The 23,764-nt window shown below is 38.1% G+C and overlaps 11 protein-coding genes across 11 annotated transcripts; 4 read left to right on the forward strand and 7 right to left on the reverse strand.

Annotated features, from left to right (window-relative positions):
• Positions 1–39: 39 nt before the first annotated feature.
• BRETT_003685 (uncharacterized protein) lies at positions 40–693 on the reverse strand (the record flags this gene model as incomplete). The annotated part of the gene is made up of 1 exon (XM_041282190.1): positions 40–693. One exon carries the CDS (start codon positions 691–693, stop codon positions 40–42), a length of 654 nt encoding a protein of 217 aa, XP_041136029.1.
• A 1,178-nt stretch (positions 694–1,871) lies between these two features.
• BRETT_003686 (uncharacterized protein) lies at positions 1,872–3,119 on the reverse strand (the record flags this gene model as incomplete). Its single annotated transcript, XM_041282191.1, has 1 exon — positions 1,872–3,119. The coding sequence occupies one exon, from the start codon at positions 3,117–3,119 to the stop codon at positions 1,872–1,874; it is 1,248 nt and encodes a 415-aa protein (XP_041136030.1).
• Positions 3,120–3,771: 652 nt separating this feature from the next.
• BRETT_003687 (uncharacterized protein) lies at positions 3,772–5,727 on the forward strand (the record flags this gene model as incomplete). The annotated part of the gene is made up of 1 exon (XM_041282192.1): positions 3,772–5,727. One exon carries the CDS (start codon positions 3,772–3,774, stop codon positions 5,725–5,727), a length of 1,956 nt encoding a protein of 651 aa, XP_041136031.1.
• A 150-nt stretch (positions 5,728–5,877) lies between these two features.
• BRETT_003688 (uncharacterized protein) lies at positions 5,878–8,211 on the reverse strand (the record flags this gene model as incomplete). The annotated part of the gene is made up of 1 exon (XM_041282193.1): positions 5,878–8,211. The coding sequence occupies one exon, from the start codon at positions 8,209–8,211 to the stop codon at positions 5,878–5,880; it is 2,334 nt and encodes a 777-aa protein (XP_041136032.1).
• Positions 8,212–9,360: 1,149 nt separating this feature from the next.
• BRETT_003689 (uncharacterized protein) lies at positions 9,361–10,593 on the forward strand (the record flags this gene model as incomplete). Its single annotated transcript, XM_041282194.1, has 1 exon — positions 9,361–10,593. One exon carries the CDS (start codon positions 9,361–9,363, stop codon positions 10,591–10,593), a length of 1,233 nt encoding a protein of 410 aa, XP_041136033.1.
• A 41-nt stretch (positions 10,594–10,634) lies between these two features.
• BRETT_003690 (uncharacterized protein) lies at positions 10,635–14,189 on the reverse strand (the record flags this gene model as incomplete). The annotated part of the gene is made up of 1 exon (XM_041282195.1): positions 10,635–14,189. One exon carries the CDS (start codon positions 14,187–14,189, stop codon positions 10,635–10,637), a length of 3,555 nt encoding a protein of 1,184 aa, XP_041136034.1.
• A 721-nt stretch (positions 14,190–14,910) lies between these two features.
• Positions 14,911–15,561, forward strand: VPS21 (Vacuolar protein sorting-associated protein 21; the record flags this gene model as incomplete). Its single annotated transcript, XM_041282196.1, has 1 exon — positions 14,911–15,561. The coding sequence occupies one exon, from the start codon at positions 14,911–14,913 to the stop codon at positions 15,559–15,561; it is 651 nt and encodes a 216-aa protein (XP_041136035.1).
• A 290-nt stretch (positions 15,562–15,851) lies between these two features.
• Positions 15,852–17,564, reverse strand: BRETT_003692 (uncharacterized protein; the record flags this gene model as incomplete). Its single annotated transcript, XM_041282197.1, has 1 exon — positions 15,852–17,564. One exon carries the CDS (start codon positions 17,562–17,564, stop codon positions 15,852–15,854), a length of 1,713 nt encoding a protein of 570 aa, XP_041136036.1.
• A 357-nt stretch (positions 17,565–17,921) lies between these two features.
• BRETT_003693 (uncharacterized protein) lies at positions 17,922–18,992 on the forward strand (the record flags this gene model as incomplete). The annotated part of the gene is made up of 1 exon (XM_041282198.1): positions 17,922–18,992. The coding sequence occupies one exon, from the start codon at positions 17,922–17,924 to the stop codon at positions 18,990–18,992; it is 1,071 nt and encodes a 356-aa protein (XP_041136037.1).
• A 99-nt stretch (positions 18,993–19,091) lies between these two features.
• BRETT_003694 (uncharacterized protein) lies at positions 19,092–21,161 on the reverse strand (the record flags this gene model as incomplete). Its single annotated transcript, XM_041282199.1, has 1 exon — positions 19,092–21,161. The coding sequence occupies one exon, from the start codon at positions 21,159–21,161 to the stop codon at positions 19,092–19,094; it is 2,070 nt and encodes a 689-aa protein (XP_041136038.1).
• A 435-nt stretch (positions 21,162–21,596) lies between these two features.
• Positions 21,597–23,474, reverse strand: BRETT_003695 (uncharacterized protein; the record flags this gene model as incomplete). The annotated part of the gene is made up of 1 exon (XM_041282200.1): positions 21,597–23,474. One exon carries the CDS (start codon positions 23,472–23,474, stop codon positions 21,597–21,599), a length of 1,878 nt encoding a protein of 625 aa, XP_041136039.1.
• Between the last annotated feature and the right edge of the window lie 290 nt (positions 23,475–23,764).

Consider the following 23,764-nt stretch of genomic DNA (forward strand, 5'->3'; position numbering starts at 1 on the left):
AATTTTGTTGGCGTCTAGTTATTTAAAGTAATAATGCGTTCAGTAGCTTTGTGTTCTTCTGGCTTTAGAATTACTAATCTTTGGAATGCTGTTGATGCTATTGAAAGCTTTGATAGGCTGATGATAGGATACTGGCAGAAGTGGATGTTGCATTTTTCTATCAATGTTATGCCGTTTAATTCTTTTTTGATGCTGCATTCTACCTTCTTTCAACTCAAGGCTCTGATGCCATGGAAAGTAAAAGGTAAAAGCCGAAATTCCGGAAATAATCCCTATAACGGAACCTGCAAGAACATCTGATACTCTGTGTCTGTTATCGGAAACCCTTGAAAAAGATATAACTAGAGCAACCGTTAATGGATATAAAATACAGAAAATAAACTTCCAAGCAAATCCCTTATGGTCATACAGTTGAAGAACAGTGATACTATACAATGATTGAACAGTCATCGAAGCAAATACTGTTGCTGAGTGGCCACTAGGGAAGCTGCGGAATCCTTCATAGAGAATTTGTTGATTTGATTGGTTGCAGAACGAAATTCCAATAGGTGTTCGACTATTTGGATAGTTTGCTGGCTCACATCGACTAATAATATCTGGCCTCGCAACAGATGCAACATTTTTAATACAAGAGACAACAAACAACTCTAGGGAAATAGCACACATCAAAGCAAGCATAAAACGATGAAACATTATTAATCTTTGTTTGAGAGAAAATGTTCTCGTGAACTTGAATGTAAATATTGCCATCATGATTAAAGGAGCCAATACAGACCAGATGACCAATTGCCATACAGGTGTAAATGTATCGGGTTCAGAAACGTATGGAAAAATTAGTCTTCTGTCTAGAGGATCAAACTCTGTTTTTCTCGGAATTCCAATTCTTCCATAACACAGTCCGCAAATTAAAACAATAAAATATATTATCAATGTAACTAAGTACGAGAGAGCTGCCAAAAGAGTTGTTCTATTATGAATACTTGATCCGGAAATACTGGCGTCTAGTTTTTCATACAGCATTGACAACTGTTCTTTTAAAGGAAAGGACATATTTATATAAAGAACTTAAACAAATTCGAAGAGTCATGCTGGACTTGTTTATGTTGGCAGGTATAACTGGAAAAGGACTTGATAAAAGAACAAAACTAATTCTTAAAAGTATTGTACAACCGTGCACCAAGATAATTACAATAACGGAAGAGAGAGGGAGAAAAAAAAAAAAATAAAAAAGCGACGTGAAAAGAAGCAAAGAAGCAGAGTAAAAAAAGAGTGCTTAATTACTCAGTGATCGTTTCTTAACAAGAGTGACCATTATCCAATCACGGGGAACACACATTGACATTACAATATAGACACAATAGACATGTTACTAGGCTGGGCACTGTTTGGTGTAGGTGCAAGGGCACTTCAAATGGGAATTAGACAGGCCCCATTAGGATATTATCCAATGGCGTATGTGTATTCCGCTGGCTTCTGGGTTGGATTTGGTTATTTATTTGACTCATGGGTTGATAAAAACAATAAATTGCTTGAATTAAGAATGCAAAAACTACAGAAAACGAGGGAGGCTGCTGCATCTTTGGAAGCAGCAAAATGAAGTTGGCAATTCAATGACAAATGATTGTGCTAGCAATGCAAGTTTGGACAGATATAATGAAACGTCTTTTATTAATAAATATCCGCAATCAAATTCAAACAGAGCGGTACACTGGGAGGAATGAAGAATGATAAAACTATTAGTAAAAGAGACCAGGTTGTATTCCGCACATCATATATTTATTTTACCATATCCTTACGTATTTATTCAATCATACACGACTTATCACTATTAATCATATAACTGTTACTGTACTATTTTGGGCAGAATATAACTATGACATGCCAGTGTAATCGGCCATTTGGAGATAATCAGTGTCATCAAGACCGTTCTCTAAATCTTTAAGCTCCTGCTCTAAAGTTTGCTTACTTTCGTCTGGTGTATCATCTTCCCCATTGTCCTGATCATCGAATTCATCCATTTCTCGATCATCATCATCACTTTGAACTTTTTCCCTGTTATCGTATTCTTCCCCATTTTCATCGACTTCTTCTCCAGAGATATAATCTGGGCTGTCATCTTCATCATCATGACTTTCCTTTTCCTTGCCGGAATTTCCTACTATTTCTTTGTCAGTTTCACTTTGACTCTCAGCTTCTTCATTCTCGCTTTCCTCGCTATCATCACTGTGATCATCATCGCTATCTCCAAGCTCATAATCAGCATCAAGTTCCTCATCATCATCATTATTTTCTTCACCATCAGCACTACCAACAACCATATCACCCCCTGGGACAAGTTTTGCTGCTTCTGTAAGTGCTCCTGGCTTATGACTACCGCTTTTCAATTGTCTTTGGGCCTTTAATTCATCAGCCATTGATTTGTCTTCAAACTTCTGGCTTTGCACATATTGATTTATTTTATCGAACTCTTTCTGATCAATCATTGAGAATTCATACTTCTCAGTGGTCATTTTCTGTATATTATTACCATTTTCAGAGTTTTCCACGGAGTGCCTGACATTAAGAGACACATTAAACGTTAATCTAGTAATGGAGGTATATGTGACGGCCTCAATATCAGCAGTCTTGAATATTAGTATTGGCTTCTTAAAACCAAAAATAATATAGTCTTTTAGGAAATAGAGATAGCCTTCCTTTGTGACGTTGTACGTTTGAACGAAAAAAACGTCTTCGGTTGTTCCGTCAACTGTATTCATGCCCAGTTCTGAGAGTTGTTTCAACAAAAATGAAACCAATGTGGTATCATTCAATATCGAACCGAACTGCTCCGTTAAAATGTCATTGTTAAACTGAACTAAAAGCGGGTCATCCTTATACAAATGTCCTAGATTTTGCTTGTAGGATATTAGTAGAACCCTCGAAGCTTTTTTCTCAGGAACATGCAATATAGTAGTAAAATTAATATTTTTAGCGGTTAGATCATCTAACATAAATTCTGGTGGATTATTCATCGCTTTAGTGAATGTCATAAATGGTGCTTTACCCTTAAAAGCGCCAATGACCATATTAACTTTCTTTCGGAACGGTGATTGAATTGAAAGATCTGGTATTTGAAGCATGATTTGGGAACCTTCTAGTGTTTGTGGAAGTACCGATCTATCCGCTGAGCTTGTTTGCGTTGGTGCATTATCTGTTTTAAGCTTCTTGTGATTTAATTTTCGACTTCTGTTAGCTTTCCCTCATAATATTCAATAATCTGCTTTATAGTCGTCTCGCTTTCTGGATCCTTTTTGATCAAGGCAGTTATATCATTTTGAAGCTGGCTGGGAAGTGATGCCAGAGTCATTCTTGCAGGGGAAATATTACCGAATATGTAGAGAAAAGTATCGCTTATTCATTTGACCAATCTATATAAATCGCATTCAATAGTATTAAAAAAGATGCTTGTTTCTATTGAAGGTGTCAGGAGTTGTCTGTTAAAACGAGGATCGGATCCTGCTTGAAAAAATAAAGTAGAAAAAAWAAAAAAAATATACGCGTTTGAGGCGCGGGTTGAAGCGAAGTACAAAAAGTAGAATAATATAAAAAAAATGGTTGTAACAGCCGCGTGCCATTACAGAAATTAAGCAATCAAGCGTAAATAATATTCCATATAAAAGCAGCATTTTTCTCGCTCGATATTTTGTCAGTCTTCCAGCATGCCTTGAATCAAGCTTGACATTAATAACCCCAATAGGTTATAACTTTAGAGTTATAAGGCTGATTTAGAACATGCCTTCAGACTCGGTTAGTCTCCCTCTTTATGAGGATGAGGATTGCAATGATTACACAGAACCATCTCCAAGACAGGTTCTAAGGATTGCAATAAACTTAAAAAATCTGATAGACATACTGATTCCCTCACCAATACCGGTTCATTCGCTTACCGAGGATTCTACCTTTTTGAGTGAAAAGGTGATGACTGCTGTTTATGGTGCTGCTGGAGGAGATGGTAAAGGAAAAGGATCATCTGCTAGAAGATACCAGGCATCATTAGTATTTTGTCTTCTTAAAGTTGCGGGTTGGTACTCCTCATTAGCTGAAAATGAACTTAGTAACACAGAGCTTTATGAGACTCGACAGGTGACAGCTGAAAATATTGCAGCTACACTTATTGATCGTGAATCAGATGTTAAATACTTATTTCTTTCTCTGCTTTGTCATAGATATTCCATCAATCTCAACGATGTGGATGCTGACCCAGAAAATGCACTTGAACTTGCGGTGGACATGCACTCAACTACAATAATTGCTTCTAGTGGGTATCAAAGATGTATCAAATGGCTTTGGCGTGGTTGGATCGTTCAGTCAAGCCAGGATCCAAGCGAATACGTTCTTTTCAGAGGTATCTCGAACACGGAGTTTTCTTCTCGTTTTGACCCCGACAGAATTAAAACTCCTCTTTATCAGAATATCCTCGAGATCCTCTTCTCTTTCCTATATCTTTTTGTTTTCACTGTTATTGTCAATACAGATTCTAGTGCACATCACTTGGGTGCATGGGAGTGGGCTTATTACTTGGCGACCATCGGCTTTTCTTTAGACGAAGTCATTAAATTTTCGCATATTGGTGTCAATTACCTACAATTCTCGAACGCATTCAATGATTGTATGTATACGATAGTGCTCTTTTCAATGGCTATAAGGCTCTGTGGAATATCTGCAACAAATCCGGATAAGAACATTAACTTAAATATCATGTCGTACAGAATATTATCTCTGGCAGCTCCTTTTATGTGGACGAGAATGCTCTTGTTTTTGGATGTTTACCAGTTTGTGGGAACAATGATTATAATCATAAAGAAAATGATGAAAGAATCAATTATTTTTTTCGTCATGCTTACATTTATACTGATTGGCTTTCTTCAGGCCTTTTTGGGATTGGATCAAGCTGACGGTAAGCGTGATTTGACGAAGTTCATCATTCAATGTTTGCTTCGTACAGTTCTATCAGGACCAGATTTTGATTCAATTGGCAGGTTTGCATACCCATACGGAAGTGTTCTTTACTATTCATTTACCTTCATTGTCGTCCTAATTCTTCTCAACGTCTTGATTGCATTGTATTCACAGGCATACAGTGATGTTGTTGAGAATGCTACGGACGAATATTTGGCCCAGTATTCATCAAAAATTTTGAAATATGTTCGTGCACCTGACGCTAAAATATTCTGTCCGCCTCTAAACCTCATTGAAATATTCTTGTTGGATATTCCATTGAGCTGGTGGATGCGCAAAGAATATTATATCGCAATTTGTGATCGTGTCATGCTGGTTCTATATTTCCCATTACTTATTTTCATTGCAAACTATGAGTCGCAGGTTGCTAAGAGGGTGAACTACAACAGGCAAGTCCACGTTGCCGACGATGCTAATGAAATAGATACCGAATGGAATTTGTCAGATGGATTCGATTCAGATGAAAATCCTCACCGGCATGTCAACAAATCGCAAAGATTACAGCAACGAGCAGAACAAGAAGAACCTTCATTCACAAAACACTTCTCTTCATGGTCTACGAATCTTGATGAGTTAAAGCCACCAATTACAGAAAGTCAAAACGTGGGTATTCCTTGGCAGTATTTCAAGTTATATGAGAAGATTGATAAGTTGACTGTTTTGCTCACTGAGGTCATACAGGATAATCAAGAGCTCAAGAAGCAACTTCATGAGACTTCTCGCAGCTAACTCGTATTTAGTTTTACATACAGTTCGCAATTTAGCACACAATGAACAATCAATAAATTTTTATAAAAAGAACTTTTAAAATATTTGAATCCTTAATCCTTAAGGATAAAGGTAAAAGAAAAAAAAAATTCCATTAAAGGAACAATCTGTCTAAGCGACTTTTAAAGGGACCTTAAGTTTTGATGTTTTCCCACCTATTTGAATGGATATATTCGACAGATACCATCTTCCTAACGAGCACGTCTGAAAACTAGGTGGTATATAATACTTCTTTTCGATAGCCTTCTTACTCACTTTCAACTCAACCTCGAAAGAGGTCGTATAACATTTGTCTTGCAAGTTAAATTTCCAATGGAGATCAGTTATTCTGATGGGCTCAAAAAGATCTTTAATAGATGTGGTATCTTGCCGAATTGTAGTCAAGGCGCTTATACCATGATATATATTCTCAGAGACACCTTCATGAAGCTTTTGACATAAGGACGATATTTCTCTTTTATAACTGGCATATTTATAAAACAGAGCTTTTTTCGCCTCACCAGTCAATCCTCCCTTACACACATATTGGTCATCGAACGAAACCGGAAGTGATTTATCGGATTGCATGTCGATAACTTCCATCTCTGGCCTTATCGTAACCTCTTTTGGAGGCTGAAATTTGCGATCGCAAGCTTTGGGCTCAAACTTCAAGGTTACATGAACACAGTTTAGTTTTCTTGCTGAAAGCACTGAATTAGAGACACCTGAAAAGTTTGAACTTCTTTTCACGGATGATCGTGTTGAAATAGAAATACTGGACGTGCCTATGGTTTCACAGCAAGGCTCAACTTCTTCATCAAATATAGAAGCACTTTTCGAAGAAAAAGCTGAAGCAGACACTCTCCGCTCATATCTAGATGGTACGTCACCCATGAATATTTGCCTTTGATCACAGTCTTCTATATTTTTAGGACGAATTGTCGCAATTGATAAATCCTTTGGAGAACTTAAAATAACAGTCATCGTTCCCAAAAACCGTGGGATCAAACCCTTTGATACCGACATACTAGTCGTCTGCGTGTATCTAGTCTCTTCTGAAGAGATAACGCTCAGTGAAGTACAAGAAGTATCAATCAAGGTGTTGAGATAGACTGGTTTGTTAGATGAAGTGCTATGCATTTCAGCAACTTTTTGAGGGATTTCCTGCACAGGTTCTCCTTCTTGAACATCGCAAGATATATGATTGGCATTGCAGGCCTTTGCCGTATGGTTCAGTGCTTCAACTTGTGCCTTAAGCTTTTGCTTCAAATTAGAAATGACATCCTCCACTTGATTATCAAAAGATTTTAACTGCATCTTAGTTGGCAATGAATAAAATGAGTATGCATCATTACCACGCATTTGATTTAGATCAGCAACAGGTTTTGAGGTATTAATACGAATAAAGTAATGAATATCGTTGATAACGACAAGGTCCGAATTTGATGCTGCACTTTCCACATCACAGCTTTTATTAAGCTCTAGATTTGATCCAATCAACTTTGCCCGTATACTGTAACTGACAAACTGATAATCGTTGGAAAAATCACGAACTCTCATGGCACTGCCAGGGTGGAAATCTCTGAAGACATATCCGCGAGAAGAATCCACATTAAAATTGGATGCTGCAACCGAATCGCACCAGTAAGAATTATTACAAAGTTCGGTTGGAACGCTAGTGTTCATTCCAAACGATGGTGGCAAAATCAAATGATCAGGAATTTGATAAGGGCAGGTGGTATCTAAGGTATAGAACGGCACAATAAAAGTAAAGAATTTTTTATAGGTGACTCCCGGTTGTAGCTTTTGGCTTTCCGGAAATCCATAAAAGCTTCCATCAAGTTTATCCTGCTCTCCCTTACAGTCTGGTCCATTTAATGAAAGACAGATATGACTTGGATGGTACGAAGCACCCAAATCATATGTCTGCATAAAGATATTACTTTTTTGGGGTTGTGGATCTATTCCTGCGGGCCATCTTCTGGTACCAACAATTCCCTCTAAAGAAACAAGAAACATCTGAAAAGGAATAATTTCCTCACCACAATTTTTCACTGTAATATATCCTGTAATCATTTCTCCAGGCTTATACTCAGTTAGAACATTCTTTGGTGGTATGTAATGATGCATTTTTGCAGGCTGCTGGGTCACAAATATTTTCACTTCAATTGGAAGATCAACTTTCTTCAACCCCTTCAAATCCTTCAATGCGTTCGTGTTTAAATCTTCAACATTAATTGGATTCATATCATGGCCATTTTCATCCAAGGGCGGACCATTCAGCGACTCATACGCTGGAGGCCGCTCCTCGGATAAATCATTTTCAACATCCTTGGTTGTTCGATTAAACATATAGTTGTGCATTTCAAATGATGGTAAGACATCTTCAATTTGTGGTATCTGATTATTGTCAGTTAAAATAAGCTTTTGGGGTTTTAATAGTTTTTCTGACTTCTTGCTTTTCATGCAAAGGCTTCCTAATTCTCTTTTTTTATTCTTATTAAAAGAGATGAAATGGATACTAATATGTGTTTCTGGAATAATGATTTAAAAGGTATTTTAGATCTTTTTAAAGGGATCAAATAATGTATAAATAAAACTGGTCGGATTTACCTTGATTTATATTAATTTTCAGGTGCCCTTCCTGAAGGTGGAAGCTTTCCGAATTAAATAATTTTTTGAGAGCTATGACTCAATCAGGCAATAACAGCTTTTGAGCGCATTCATATTGTACTTATCTTTCGGTGCAGGAGGTGTGGTGCATAAGGATTAGAAACATAATTTATTGTTATTCTAATTGTCTTACCAGCATTTTTTTTTTTTTTTTTTTTTTTTTACAAATCGGCCTATAGATTATCTTACAACCGATTTGTGTAATGCAAATATTTCGCAATTATTATAACTCCAAACGGATTATACGTAATGTGGGGTTGACGGATCTAACTTTTTAGTTCCAAGTATTCGAATCTTATTTTTTCCAAGTTTTTTTACAAACAGAATTCTTCCAGTTGCTATGCTCAGACTTCATAGTATACCTTTAATAAATACTGGGAGTTCGAATATGTATTTATCTAACTTTTGCACTATCTTATGATCGGACTTTGTACTTTTTCTCCGAGCGCGACCACCAAGGAAGCAAGCCAAAAAAAAAGGCTAGGCTATAAATAGAAGAATATTCCAGATTTAAGGATGTCAACATGGCAAATGTATCTGTTTAAGAAATACAATCACATAGCTACATCTAATATCTCCTATATAATTGACAATACATATTTCAACATTAGAGTTCACAAGTGTAAAATCAATTATATGAGTCACTATAAATTCGGATGCTGGTCTTACCCTTCTTTGTACACTAAACTGTTCCTTTGTTTAATGTATTGTCTAAAATTTTTATTCTGAAGGTGAAAAAAAAAGTGCACTTTATTCAACAATTTAACAATAACAATGTGCACGTTCTTAATTTTTCATCCATATCTAAACCACCACTTTGTCTGTTTACATTTAAAGCCTATTGATATATGCAAATTAACAGTCATCTGAAGGAATCAAAAATTTAGTAAGCATAGGAGAGACTGCATCAATCGGGCACATTGCAATATATCGGTTTCAGAAATGAATCCAGATTCAACAAATCCTAATGATATCGCTGAATATAGATCTCTCACAAGTGTACTTACTGCACATTTGAAGTATGGCCAATGGGCAAGGCAAACAATACTTAATCCGAAAAAGTTAAAGTGGCAATCACTTACGGATGATGAAAAGGAACTTCTTCCCTGGTTCCCATGTTATCTTGAGCTCCTGGATTCTTGTATTAAAACTAATGAAAATTTTTTTCGAGAGGTAGCCTTGACAACTGATCGTTTATGGCAAGCAGGCAGGGATCCGAGCTCCTGGAGCGATTGCTCTAGTCAGGACCTTGATAAGTTACGAGGAATCATGATTCAGTATGTCAGAGAGTGGTCTGATATATGCGTGAAAGAAAGAGATAATTCAATGGGTCGTATTCTTAGGAAGTGTGAAGAACTTTTTCCGAACATTGACAATCGACCCAATGTCAACGTCTTGGTTCCTGGAGCCGGTCTTGGACGTCTAGTTGTTGAATTTGTTAAACGAGGATTTTGTACCCAGGGGAATGAATTTTCGTATCATATGCTTCTTAACTCAAGTTTCATTCTCAATGCTTCTTACCGTTCAAATAACTTCTGTATCTGTCCGTTCATTCACAAACAATCAAACAATGCTGAGAAGAAGTACCAGACAAGACAAGTTTTTTTCCCCGATTTTTATCCTCCTGACGTATCTTTAATTAGTAAAGAGCATCCGAATATTCTAGTTGGTGAATTAATGTCGATGGTTGCCGGCTCATTTGTTGATTTATATGGCCCTTCAGATTTGAATAAGGTGAATGAAACATATACGGAAAGTCCAAAGGCTGTAAAGTTTAGAAAGACTAACAGACATAAATTCGACGTAGTGGCTACCTGCTTTTTTATTGATACGGCCTCAAACATAATCGACTACCTCAAAACGATAAAAAATTGTTTGTCTGATAATGGCTATTGGGTCAATTTTGGGCCTTTACTTTGGCATCATGAGGACGATGATGATGTAATCGAAAGTATCATAATAGACCCGGTAACTAAATTAAAACAAAAGGTTATAACTCCCATGAAGGGCCTTGAACTTCCACGTGAAGACCTGATTCAACTAATTAAAGATATGGGCTTTGAGTTTATAGATCATATTTCCGATATTGAGAGTACATATGGAGGGGACCCAATGGCATTAGGTAATTGGAGCTACAAATCTGAATTTTGGGTCTGTCAGAAAGTGAAAAATTAAGAAAGAGCTTCATTAGAAAACAAAAAAAAGCAAGAATGTCGTTATTTTTGGAATTGGGCCAATATCTCGTGTAAGTTTTCACATGGAATGAATCCAATCGTTTTTTGCCATTCCTGTAATGTATGAATGTTAATTTCAGTGGCCATTGACGATTGAGAAGTACCGTCATCACTCTTTTTTGTTCTCCAGCTCAGAGATGTGTCAGCAGTAATTTTCGTGATCCCTGCCAAGATGAGACGAATGCTTTTTCCTTGCTTTCGATAGTATCTAAGCAAATTCTTACTTAGAGCCAACTTAGAAGAGCCAGATTCTTGTAAAATCTGTTCCAACTTATCCTTTTTAATAGGTAGACCGAGTGAGGATAGGAAGCAATACATCCTTACAGGACGCAACTGTTCTTCAATCTCTTCTTTAGAAGCTGAACTGCTGACCATTGCTGAAATCTTGATTCTAGTTCTGGAGCTAGGCAAAATATATTTTGCGATAAAACTCTTGAATTCATCAAGTGTGAGTTTCCGAATGTAACTTATGTCTATATCATCTTCACCTGCAGTGTCATGAGAAAATCTGTATGAACGATTAACTATTTGGTCCCAGAACCCTTGATGACGCTTACCAAGAGTACTATTGGCCGGATCTGACATAAGGAAATTTTGTGTAATACTTGATGGACCGCCGCTGGTAAGGGCCCCATTTCCTCCGTGCTTATTATACAAAAATTGTGATTTGTACATTCGATTGAATTTCTCATCATCTAACTTTTCAAGTATTTCGTTGTACCACTCTGTTATGCATTCTTCAATTTTTGATTCGATTGATTCAGGGCTGAGTTGTCCACTCATAATTGTAACATGAATACCTTCAACTTTCCGAAAAACCCTTAAACCAACCAACACTATGTAACCTATCTGATACTCAAAACGGAGTTTTCTTGTCAAAGAGTTTGATAGTGTAAATGCTGCGAATCTTGTCAGAGCTTTTGAGTACTGAATGTTTCTCATAGAGCATTGTATGAAGTAGGAAATAGCGTTTGATGGATCCTTACATACTGCTTTGCATGTAAAGTTACTTCCTGCTTTGAGACAAATAGTAGATGGTTGTTTCACTTGTTGTCCACAAAATGTTTTGATGACTTCATGTATAGAAGACAAGAGTTTTCTTATCTGCAGACTGTTGTCTTTATTTATGTCGCCTTGAATGAATAAAGTGATGTATGCCTTTTCAAAAAGTTCATGGTAAATGTCATCTGTTGTTTCCAAATTGATATCTTCCAATGCACTGATTCTATCTTCCAAAAGCCAAGTATTCTCTTCCATTATTGCCATTAATCCTAGAGATGCAAGGGCATGTGAAGGCATTGTTTCACCAGTGGCATACTTCTTTAACAAGCTAGAACGAGCTTTTCTGAACTCTGAATTCTGCACTGTTGCACGCAAATTTGAAACAATATCCTTCAATTCGAAAATAATACGTTCAAACAACCGATATATGTACTGCTTTGGACCACCAATATGTATAATCAAGCCTGCATCTCCTTTAAATGATGGAATTATATCGTATACGTATCCAACTGTAAGAGCAGAGTATAATTCTTTTCTCAATTTGGTTTTGACAATAATACAAAGAAGTTCAAGCGCAATCACCTGATATATTGTTGGGGAACCGGAAACAAATGTAATTTCAGCACTAAGTAAGAGCTTATCAACATAAACTGGATCCGTCTCTTTTTTAATCCAAACTTGGTAGCCATCTGATGAAACAAAAAGTCTCGGAAGAAACGAGTTACTGTTATTCTGCACAGCAAATCCCAAGCTGGCATTTGCGGCACTTTGGGTTGTCTTATCCATTAATCCAAGTTGCCGTGTTTGAAGGTAGATAATCGATGGGGCATATATGTTTGCTTTTGGTAGTTTAAGCTGACTCATTTCGATTGAGTTCTGCTGCATATTCATAATATACGAGATTGGTATAGTTCTAATACTGTAATCAAAGTTATAATGTATGTCCGTTCCATTTTGTTTCTGGGGAAGCCAACTTAAGTTTTTGCATAGCCTTTGATTACAAACCAAGCAGAACACCATGCTTTCTGGCACACATATACGTTTGACAAATTTCATAAATCGTTTTGCTTCATTCATCCAAAATTGTTCACAGTCTTCACCTTCCTCGAATGCTCCTTTAAATTGATGATCACTGAAATCAAAATTTGGTGATCCAGAAAAGAACCACTGTGAGATCATGGCAAAAGAGGATAAAAGACGCTCACTGAGAACACGAATACTCCCTGCAGTGTTGATATTCAATTCTGAATGATAAAAGTTATACAGCTCAATTCCATTGTGTTCTGAAAGCATCTTTGCCACTTGAAAAACCTGCTTCTCATCAGTGTCATCACATATACAGGATAAACTCATGAATATATACTGTATAAGTTTGGCCAAATCATTAATACCGAGGGCCGTCGGCTTTAATTGTATCTCCAAACACGATGTGGTACTTGAAACAAAATTCACTCTTGTGATAAGCTCACTTATATAATGATTGTCAAAGAGAATCTCATTAAGACTTCCTCTAGACTCCGACCCCAATATATCACACCAGAATGACTTGAAAATTGCAAGTTCCTTAGGAGTAAGGTCAAGTGAACTCTGGTTTAAAATGAAATCCAATCTCATCAAAGGATCGCTGTCTGTAGAATTAATCAAAATGCATCTATTGAGGTTCTCTGGATTGAAAGGTGATTCTTCATAACGTGGCAGCCAAACACTTTCAGTTATATGTAATTGATCAAGATTATGAACTGATTGTTTTGGAGATGCCAATTGCTTATGAGATTTTTTAAACATATGTAATTTTCCCAGGGAAGATGTTCGATTTCCCAACTCCGAGAAACACGAAACAGCCAGCTTTCTGAGTTGATTCAAAGAAAATGAAGATTTTAACGTGAGGGTCATGTGCTGAGGAAGATATTCGGTATCGAAGAATTCTTTAAGAATAGCGGTTGCATTATTTCCTGAAAGCAATTGACTTAAAGTATCATAATTTCCAGTAGAGAAACGATGAAACTCTGAATTTCTATTTGAAAGTATCCGTAATCCCTGAAAGCATATTCTCGATGGTCTAGTCATGTTTTTCTCATGCTCATTGTCGATTGCAATAACTTCTCTATTGGCATAATCACTATTAAAAAGAGGATGTCTAAAATAAGTAGCAAAGATTTGAAGTATTTCCTCGAACTTTTCTGAGTTTGTTGGAATAGAGAAGAAAAATGAAGTTCTTTCACCTACGGTAACTGCATTGCAACTTCCTCCAGATTGATAAACCATTTTTTTGTATTTGTCTATTTCCGGGAATTCTTTGGAGCTAACGCACACCATGTGCTCGCATAAGTGTGCCAATCCAGACATACCATCGGGATCAGCATGATGGCCCGTTGCAACTGACAATGAGGCAGCTGAAATTTGCTCTGTTGGATCAGAGATTATTAAAATGGTTAATCCATTATTGAGTCTGAAAAATTGATGTGAAATTCCTTTTGCGGAGAAAGGAACGGGAAATTTCTCATCGAAGTACTGAATATTAGTTGCAGTTGGCATTGGTTAAATTTATGAGTTGTGAAACTTAATAAATGGTTCAAGGCATTGGACAAAAAAGAGAGGTAAAGTTTGTTGATAGGTGTTTAGTTATTTTTTGGAAATATACTCATTTTAATATAAATGAGGGTGACAATCTGAAAGCTTGGGTTCATATCTGCTATACGTGCGAGGCCTGAAATTAGACATTATATTTCCTTATTTGTCTATGTCAAGGAGCGTTCTGAAACGCCTTAAAAAAGTGAGGGGGAAAAAAGACAAGCTGATCCGCGTGAGTCGATTGACGCCTTACCTAAGTCTATTTTATTTATTACCCAAACAATCTGCAAAATGTGGCCCCAAGTTGCCGGTTTATTTATTTATCAGAATGTACGTAATGTATAAAATTTCCTCCACGCCCCCTTTCCCTTCCTTTATCTGACCTGAGGACTTTCTGCTAAAAAAAGATGGTGATGATTAAAATCAGAAGTACAATATTTTTTTGATTTCTCCGTCTCTTTTTATCTTTTATTTTTTTTTTTGCCTGATCAAACCGATACTCCTGAAAGAGTTGTCTGTTACTAGTAGTTCCGCTATCTATATTTACAGGGACGTAATTAGAATTCAAGGTTCATATGAAAAGAGCTTTAAAGCATTGGTGACTATTTGTCAATTTAAGGGAACGAGGAAATTCTATTAATACCTTAAAGGAGCAAGATCACAAATATACTTTTATAGCACAGGAATGTCTTCACAGGCAAATAATCAAATATCAGTGAAGTTGGTGTTGCTTGGTGAAGCAGCAGTGGGAAAGTCGTCGCTTGTTTTGAGGTTTGTTTCCAACGACTTTGAAGAGAACAAAGAGCCTACTATTGGAGCAGCATTTCTCACGCAAAGGTGTATAATTGGTGATAAGAACATCAAGTTTGAGATATGGGATACTGCTGGACAGGAAAGGTTTGCAAACTTGACACCGTTGTATTACAGAAATGCACAGGCAGCATTGGTTGTCTATGATGTGACAAAACCTTCTAGTTTTATCAAGGCACGTCATTGGGTAAAAGAATTACATGAGCAGGCATCAAAGAATATAGTCATTGCACTTGTCGGAAATAAATTTGACCTCATTTTGGACCCTGAGTCTGGTGAGGAGATTGAAGGTGCACGAAAGGTTTCAATTGATGAAGGTAAAACCCTAGCAGAGGAAGAGAATTTATTATTCTTTGAGACCAGTGCTAAGACGGGACTTAATGTTAACAAGGTCTTTACCACGATAGGAGAGAAGATTCCTGACACTACAAAACAAGGCGAGAATGATGATGAGGGCAATTCAAATAGGATTGACTTGAGTGCGCCTGCACAAAATGATATTCACAACAGTGCATGCTCATGCTAAGCCACCTTTCGCATAATGATTAGCAGTGTAGGAGGAAACAGAAGTTGAAAGGCGTCACTTTTTGAGTTGTTAGGCAGAAAGTGTCCGATTTCAGATACTATTGTGAATGGATATATGGTTCTTAATATGATGCTGGTTGTATTTAGTACGGTAATGAAAGTTACCCTATTTGTGTATCTGCTTTATTCAAACTTAATATACATATCTGGAGATTAATCGTTTCACAAAATCGTATGCCAATGACTCCTTAACGTAAAAGAAATTATTAAAAACTATTATGCCAGAGCTTTTCATATCTTTGATTTCAGCTTTTGGTCCAATCCACCTCTCGTGGCATCTGGGTTGATCTCAACAGAAGCTTGAGTTTCTCCTGAAATTCCAGAATCTTCATCGGAGAAAAACACAACAGTAGCAGTGAGATCATCGCGATACCTTCTGCTGACGGGTGAGGAAATACTCAGAAGTAATTTAACATATTCACTGTATCCGCCATTACTTAAAGCATTTCTGATCAAGTGTGTAGCCACATTTTCATCTTCAAGCAGATACTCTTTAGAGTTTTTCTTATTAAACTGCCTGAAAGGCTTTTTTTCTGCCTTTGCAGCAGGATCCGAAACATCTATAACTTTTGGAAGTTTTGAATCATCATTCTTGGAAAATAATGATCCCAAAAGAGGACGTTTGATCTTAATCATGTTCTTATTTTCCATCCATTTGACAACCAAAGCCACAATATCCTCGTTTGAAAGCATCTCGTAAAGTCCGTCTGATCCAAGAACCAGAAAATCGTGCTTTTCTGGATGAATTTCTTGAGTTGTGACGACTGGTTCTGCTGTGACGTATGGAGCACTTTTTAATTTCTTTAATGGCTTACCTCCAAAGAACATATTACCTAACTGCTGCTGCAATTCCGGCCCCCATTTATACTTTCCATCCCCCATGGCTCTAGTTGGCTCTAAAGAGCCTAGTATACGACCATTACGAACAACGTTTGGCTCATCTGGATGCTCTTTGCGTAGTCTGGTAACTTCACTTGGGTTTCTGCCTGTCTGATCAATTGATAAGCATTTTACAGTCCAAACTCCTTTGTCGTTAACAGACCCCAATAGAGCGCGCGAGTCACCCGAAACCGCCACTTTCAAGTTCTTCGTATGAGTATCGTAAAACGACATAAGTGCGCAAGATCCTGAAAGGGCTGGTAGAAGAAACTTCATGGCAGCAGATTTATCTTTCTGCTCTGTAGCAAAGAACTCTTGCACATTTTCTATAACCATCTTGTGGTCAAATTGAACAAACCCATTCTTAATGGCCCTATCTATTGTCTCACTGGATGGAATAAGATGTAAATCATCATGAGTTATCTTGTACGCGGAGTTCGCCAACTCCTTGATAATCGCGTTAGTAAGCTCTTTACTTAGTTTTTGTGATGTATTCCAACCTCCATGGCCATCAAAAACTGACCAAAAATACCAATAAGAGTCACTTCTTCTATCCTTACCGTGGGAGTCTTCAATTGGAACCTGAATTACCTTTTCTGCCCTAGCATCCTCTATTGGGTTATTACTCGGTAATTGGCACACATCATATCTACTAACTCCTTTACCATTCTTGAGAGTGTAACTTTCTTCAAAAGCTCGAAGTCTTCTGTCCACCTCCTCATCCGTTAACATTTGCTTCAGATTAGATTTATCGTATGGACCTGACGTTGCGGCAGTTCCTGAAAGTGATCTCTGTTGGGAAATGAGAGTTGCACCATCACTAGTCAATGATCTGGATGAGTCCAAAAAAAGTTTGTTCTTGGTAAGGAAAATATAAGAGGCAGCCAAAAGAATTCCTCCAGCAAGTGCAAAGTTTATATCCCTTTTTGTCTTTGATGACCTATGGACGTTCCATTTGTATTGGAATGAAGATAGCCGCCTGCTAGAGGTATGAAATCTTCCTCTTGAGCGCACACATAGTCTTCTCAGCGGTCTGGTGCAGCTCGACACAGATTGTTTCATCATTTTTTAGAAATTAAGTGTAAAAATATGTCAACTGCAATGAGGTGCTTTATATCTTAAAGTTAAAACTATAATTTCTACGTTTGTCTTCTTTCACGGAATAAGAAAAAAAAAGGCTCCTCCTTGCTTATCTGAGACGCATCTTGCTGGAATCATAAAAAGACAATCATATTCTGATTTATACCATTAGCTAAGCTAAGCTTTTTTTTGTTGTTTAGCCGACTTTTCAGGGCTCCGCTTTTTTTTCCATCTCTTCTACCTGCATCTCATTTTTTTTTCAGTCTCACGACATAATTTATGGATAAATAGCTCTAAAGGACATTATTGTCATTGGGAGAAATATTGACTTGAACTCTCATAATGCCTGCAAAGAAAGAAAATAGGCAACAAAAGGAAGCTGCTAAAAAAGCAAGGGCCAAAAGGGCGGCCAAGGTTGCTGAAGATAAAACATTTGGATTGAAAAATAAGAACAAGTCTAAGAAGGTCCAAAAATACGTGGAGAGTTTAAAAAAGCAAGACCCGTTATTAAGGAAAAAGCAAGAACTTGCAAAAAGGAAGGCCGCTGAGAAGAAAGCACTGGAAAAGGCCAGAAAAGATGCCTCAAAACTTTTAACGCCATCACTTCCAAGACAAAAGGTACCATTTGGCGTTGATCCGAAAAGTATATTATGTCAATATTTCAAGCTTGGGCTGTGTACCAGAGGCAAAAACTGTAAATTTAGTCATGATATGAGCTTGATGAAGGAAAAGGCGAAAACAAAAGACTCTCCTCTGAGTGATAAGGACAAAGAGAAGGCGGAGAAAATGGATGATACTATGGACAATTGGGATGAGACAAAGCTTCGGACAGTTGTGGCCAAGAAAGAAAAGGGCGAGCATCCAACAACAAACAAAGTTTGTAAATATTTTATACAAGCCGTTGAAGATGGAAAATATGGATGGTTCTGGACTTGTCCAAACTCTGATCCTAAAAATGGCATTGAGTGCAAATATAAGCATGTGCTTCCGCCAGGCTTTGTTTTGAAGACCAAGGAGCAGAAGAAATTAGAAAAACTTGCAGCAGAAAGTAAGAGCAGGCTTACATTAGAGGAATATATAGAAAGGGACAGGCAGAATTTACCAAAGGAAAACCTAACACCTGTGACGCAAGAAACGTTTGCAAGGTGGAAAAAAGACCACAAGAAGAAACTCGTGAACAAAAAAGTCAACACCATAAAAAAGGCAGCATTGACTGGTAGGGAGATAGTGCTCAAAAAGTTCCAGGATAGGTTCTTCAGAGAAGAAGAAGAACGTGCTGCTGAGCAGGGTACTGCAGTGGATATGTCTGAGTTTAGAAAGGCTATAGAAGCAATTGAAGAAAAAGAGCTCAATGGTCGTAGTGTGAAAGATTATGGAGATGGCTCCAATGCCTTTCTTGCCGCAAACAGCTGAAACGCTGTTGACATGTATTGATTGAAATGCATATAATATTTACTACATAGCAAAGGAATAAAAAAAAAAGTGTTATATTAAAAGGTCACAGAGCATTAACTAACTGTCACTGTGGTCTATTTCTTGCTCCTCTAAAGTAGAAAAGCACCTGTCTGTAAGATCCTCTGGGTGCCACCAAAATCGGAGGTCAATATGTTCGGGCAGATACGAAATCACATTCATAATTCTCTGCTTCCATGTTTCGAACTTCTCGTCCAGTACCAAGTCCCCAGTAGAGTAGTATCCCGGATATTTACCTGCTTCTTCATCTTCTGCTCTGATAGGTGACGAATTAAGCCAAGGAAGGTGGCCCATTTTAGATGCAGAATTACTTAATGTCGAACTTATACGACTTGTACTCTCCGAGGCGAACCGTCTCACTGATGGCCTTCTTATTGGAAGTGGTGGGGCACCATTCTTTACATCTGAACTATTGGCCTTTGTGGAAGTAGTTTGAGCCTTTGCCTCTGGAATTGGCTCTCCATGCAAATTCCATGGCTTATCCGGAACTATAGGCGGTACCTTCCTGTGCTTTAGTGTTCTTCTTTGTGCTTGCTGTGCTGGAACTATTTTCCCTTGCGAGGAATCTGATATAGGAATGAATTTTGTGTTTGAATTGGCATCCACTTTTGATGTATTGTTCAACTTCACTGGCGTCATAACGGAAAACTTCCTGTCAATGGACCCATCGTATGAATCCACTAATGAAGGAGCAGTCTGCTTCCTTTCCGTCTTGGTATCAATAATATTTTGAAGCTCTTTAACGTTCTCATGGTCAAGCCCTTGTGATGAAAATGATCCTTCGAGTGCATGAATATATATGGCTATTATCTGTGTACCAAATTTAGGGCACAAAGAGCAGTAAGCTTCCATATCCTGCTCTCCAGAATCTCCTATTAGAATAAACCTTCGCTTGGGGAAATCATTCATGATCTCTGTTAAGGAATTCTGCTTCCTCTGGCCCGCATCCATTCTTACTGTCGAAAATATATTTCCAAAGTACTGCTTCAAGTGAATCGAGTTTATCGGGAAGTCATCGTATCGCAAAAACCCATAAACAATATTGTAGACCTGTGAAGGTGAATTGGAAACATAATGGAAAGTACACCCGAATCTGTCATGCATTTCTCGGTACCAATTGGCAACCCCTGAAATCACGCATTCACCGTATGGCTGCGAAAAGATGTTTCTAAAAATGTCGATCTTATTTCCAATGACCCCGGTGACACGTATAGTATCATCAACATCCGATATTACTCCAACTCCCTCCTCTGGTATCATTTCAATTTCCAAAACCTGGAAAACCTCCGGGTTCGAAACTGAAGAGGCTTCAATGCTTGAAGGTACATAGTCGGTTGTTACTTCACACGAAAAGGTCCCATACTGATTCGTGTAGACATCAACTGGAGGAGCACTTCTTGTTTCATGTTCTGAACCTATTCGAATTCTAATTAATGTATGCGAAATTGATGATGCAATAACATTTGTCATCCTTTCATTAACTCTTTTCTCTGTTGCCGCTTCTGAAAGTTCATTGGACTTGTTTATCGTGTTGCTTGCGCTATTCTGAGACCTAAAAGAGGAAAGAGAGATTGCATCACTATCGTCACCTTTATCATCGTTCTCCCCATTTTTATCTGGATGCTCAATTGCCTCGGATAGTTTGTCCTCAAACTGATCTGCCGTCACAGATGGGGCATTGGTCCTTGATAAGCGCCTTGCCATAGAAAGCATCATCCGATTCTTCCTGTTCAGACGTCCCTTCACAAATATAGCACCTGAAACTTTGGTAGAGTATTGATGTGCATCCAATTTGCGGGCATACGTGGCATATAACAGTATTGATGCACCATCTGGAACAATTCCATCTTCAAATATCGGAGAGCTGGAATTGAAGTGCTGGCTCACCTTTTTATAGTATGTAGATTCCCTTGTTGCATTAACAGCTTCATGAAGCTTCTTTCGCCCAATAGCCAGATACGATTGTAATTCCCTGACTGTAGATCCAGACTCATTTGTGCCTGTTCCAATCGGAAACTGAACTCCGAATTTTTCGTTGTATTTATCATCATCGTTTGTCTGATCGTCCCCATCTTTTGTATATAGGTTTGCCTTGCAGGGGCTCTGCATTATACGTCTCTCTTTATAGCTTGTTGCTTTAGCAATTCGTCCCAAAAGTAGTATGTGTAGATTGTTCTTGGTTATAAGGTAACTATTGGAAAAGTATCCTTCATGTGCTTTCTTACTCTGGCTGTTTGTTTGCTTGAGTTACTGCCTTATGTCAGACTACATGCGAGCAATTGCTCTGGAGAGGAATTTGGAGAACAATGGGACTAGACCGAATTAAATTCATAAAAGAAAAAAAAAAAAAATAGACCAACATAAAAAAATGTGTGGGGCCGTATAGATCGTTGCTACATGTAATTTGTGCACTTTTCAAACAAACAATTACGCTAACATCCAACATCAGGGTATCATCTCGTTCATATGATTATAAAGCTCTCTATATAAGCTAAGTAAAGGCGAAGCGAATTGGTAGTATCTCCCTCTCTCTATTAAGAGCACCTACATATGAACCACATCCTTAATGGTGTAGCAAACAACAATTGGCAATGTAATGCACAAGAGGGCATACTGAACAATCATGTATAATGCCAAGCAGTTCATAGGTGCTGATTTGTTCTCTCCCGGCCTCATACAACTTGCGGTGATGTAAATTTGAACTGTAGCACTTGGCAATGCAAATTCCATACATGTGACCAATTTGGACATCGAGTCGTCTAACCAATGGATTGCACCCATTTTATTCACCCAAAGAATTCCGATAATTGGAAGAATGCATAGTCTGTACAAAACGTGACAGACAATAGACTTCCAGAAACCCTTTGGCATTTCAGAAACTTCTAATCTTCCTAAAATCGAGCCAATAAGAAGCAATCCGAGGGGAACACATGGCATACCGAGGTACTCGGCATACATAAGAAGGAAGGAAAGTGCAGGCTGATGGTCAGGAGCGTTTGAGATGTACACGCTTCCGCTGTTGACAAACAAAGCCTTAAGCCATGGAATAAGCGCAATAATAAGAGATACGATCAACGAAATAGACGCTGGCTTCTTAAAGTTCTCAACGAAGAAGAGCACGTACTTCACAATCTTGTATCTTTCAGCAAGGGACAACTTCTTAGCCACGTTATCCACATCCCTATGGCTCAACTGCGTCTCGGTCACAATGTTTGCCAAGGTACTCGTATTCTGATTGTGAGGCTCAGCTCTGGAGTATTCCCTAACCAAATCCTCTGCCAAGGATGTGGCTTGTGTTGCTCTTGAATGTGTACTTCTGATGTCCTCATCATACATCGAAACGGGGTTCAACTCCTCGTCAATTGTATTCTTTCTGTCCATATATGTGAAACTTCTAGCAGAGGGAATTCTGGCAATTGCCCTGTGCGAAACTGCCGGTGAAAGCAGCTGCTCTGCCTCGGTTGTTGTTTTCTTGAGTATAGCCCTTGGATTCAATATCGAGCGCCTACGATCAGGTCCAGTAGCATCCGATTCCAAGCTGGCGTTTTCGGAAAGCGTAGAAGTTGGCGACATCGGATTGAGAATTGAATCAGAAAGTGATGAAGCCTCTTCTGCCTGTCTCTGAGCACCTGTTGTGTGTGATTGGGCCTCTAGTTCCTCTCGGGCTTTCTCGTTTTCCGCAGGTTCATCCACCTTCAATTTTAACGCAGCCTCGGAGTTGGGTGAGAACGATTTCAAGTTCGAAGAAGAGCTGTTTCCCTGCTTTGGCGTATTCGTGTCAACCTTCTGAATGCTGTCGCCTGATTCGGCAGCATACTTCTCAGATGAAGAGTGCGTCTTGGACAAGTCTTCCGTGCCCTGAGATTCAATATCTTCATCTTTGTCATCAGAATGCTTTCTGATGTACCTGAAGTCCATCTCCACTAGTTGGAAAAGACCACAGTTGAATTGTGCCATGATATACATGGCCAACCAAATAATCACATAAGCAGTACCCTTTTCCGACTCCTCACTAGTAAGCATGGACATGGCCTGCAAATATGCGATGGGTAAATCGGAGACATTTTGCATAATACCGGCCAAAAGTGCACCACCCACCCAACGTTGGTCTTTCTTCTTCGGCACAGGTGTGAATATTACTATAAGACCTGCAACGACCGCATTTATGCAATACATGAGAATAGCGGATAAAACAATGACTGCGATGGTTTTGATATCGTCGATAGAAATGTAGTTCACAATTTTATCAAAGATCAAAGAAGGCATGAAGACCATTAAAACGAGATCACTCAATGCACGAGCTGTGGCCACTCCCAATAATCCTACTCGAGCCATAACTATACCTGAACCTATAATCAAATACATTCTTATGATCGGCTTCACCGATGAGTAGATGACTTCTGATAATGCTGCCCCGGCCATGTTGAATTTTTTTTTTTATATTTTCCTACTTAATCCGAATTTCTGCTGTGATTATGTGTATAGAGGGTATTATAGGAGAAGGTAATTCAATAGACTAGAAGAAGTGAAAGCATCAATTAGAAGAAAAAATCTCCATAAATCTAACCGAATTCGTGGAATTACAAAGTTACAAAAGAAGAAAGGAGGAGAAGAGCAGCTGTCATCCCATATGAAGAGTCTTGGATTTTATATCCATTTAAAGAAAAGTCCTAGATTTTATATTCATTTAAAGGTCATTCATTCTTTTTTCC

The sequence above is a fragment of the Brettanomyces bruxellensis genome, chromosome 6 (assembly GCF_011074885.1).
Source record: "Brettanomyces bruxellensis chromosome 6, complete sequence".
Classification (NCBI taxonomy): Eukaryota; Fungi; Ascomycota; class Pichiomycetes; order Pichiales; family Pichiaceae; genus Brettanomyces; species Brettanomyces bruxellensis.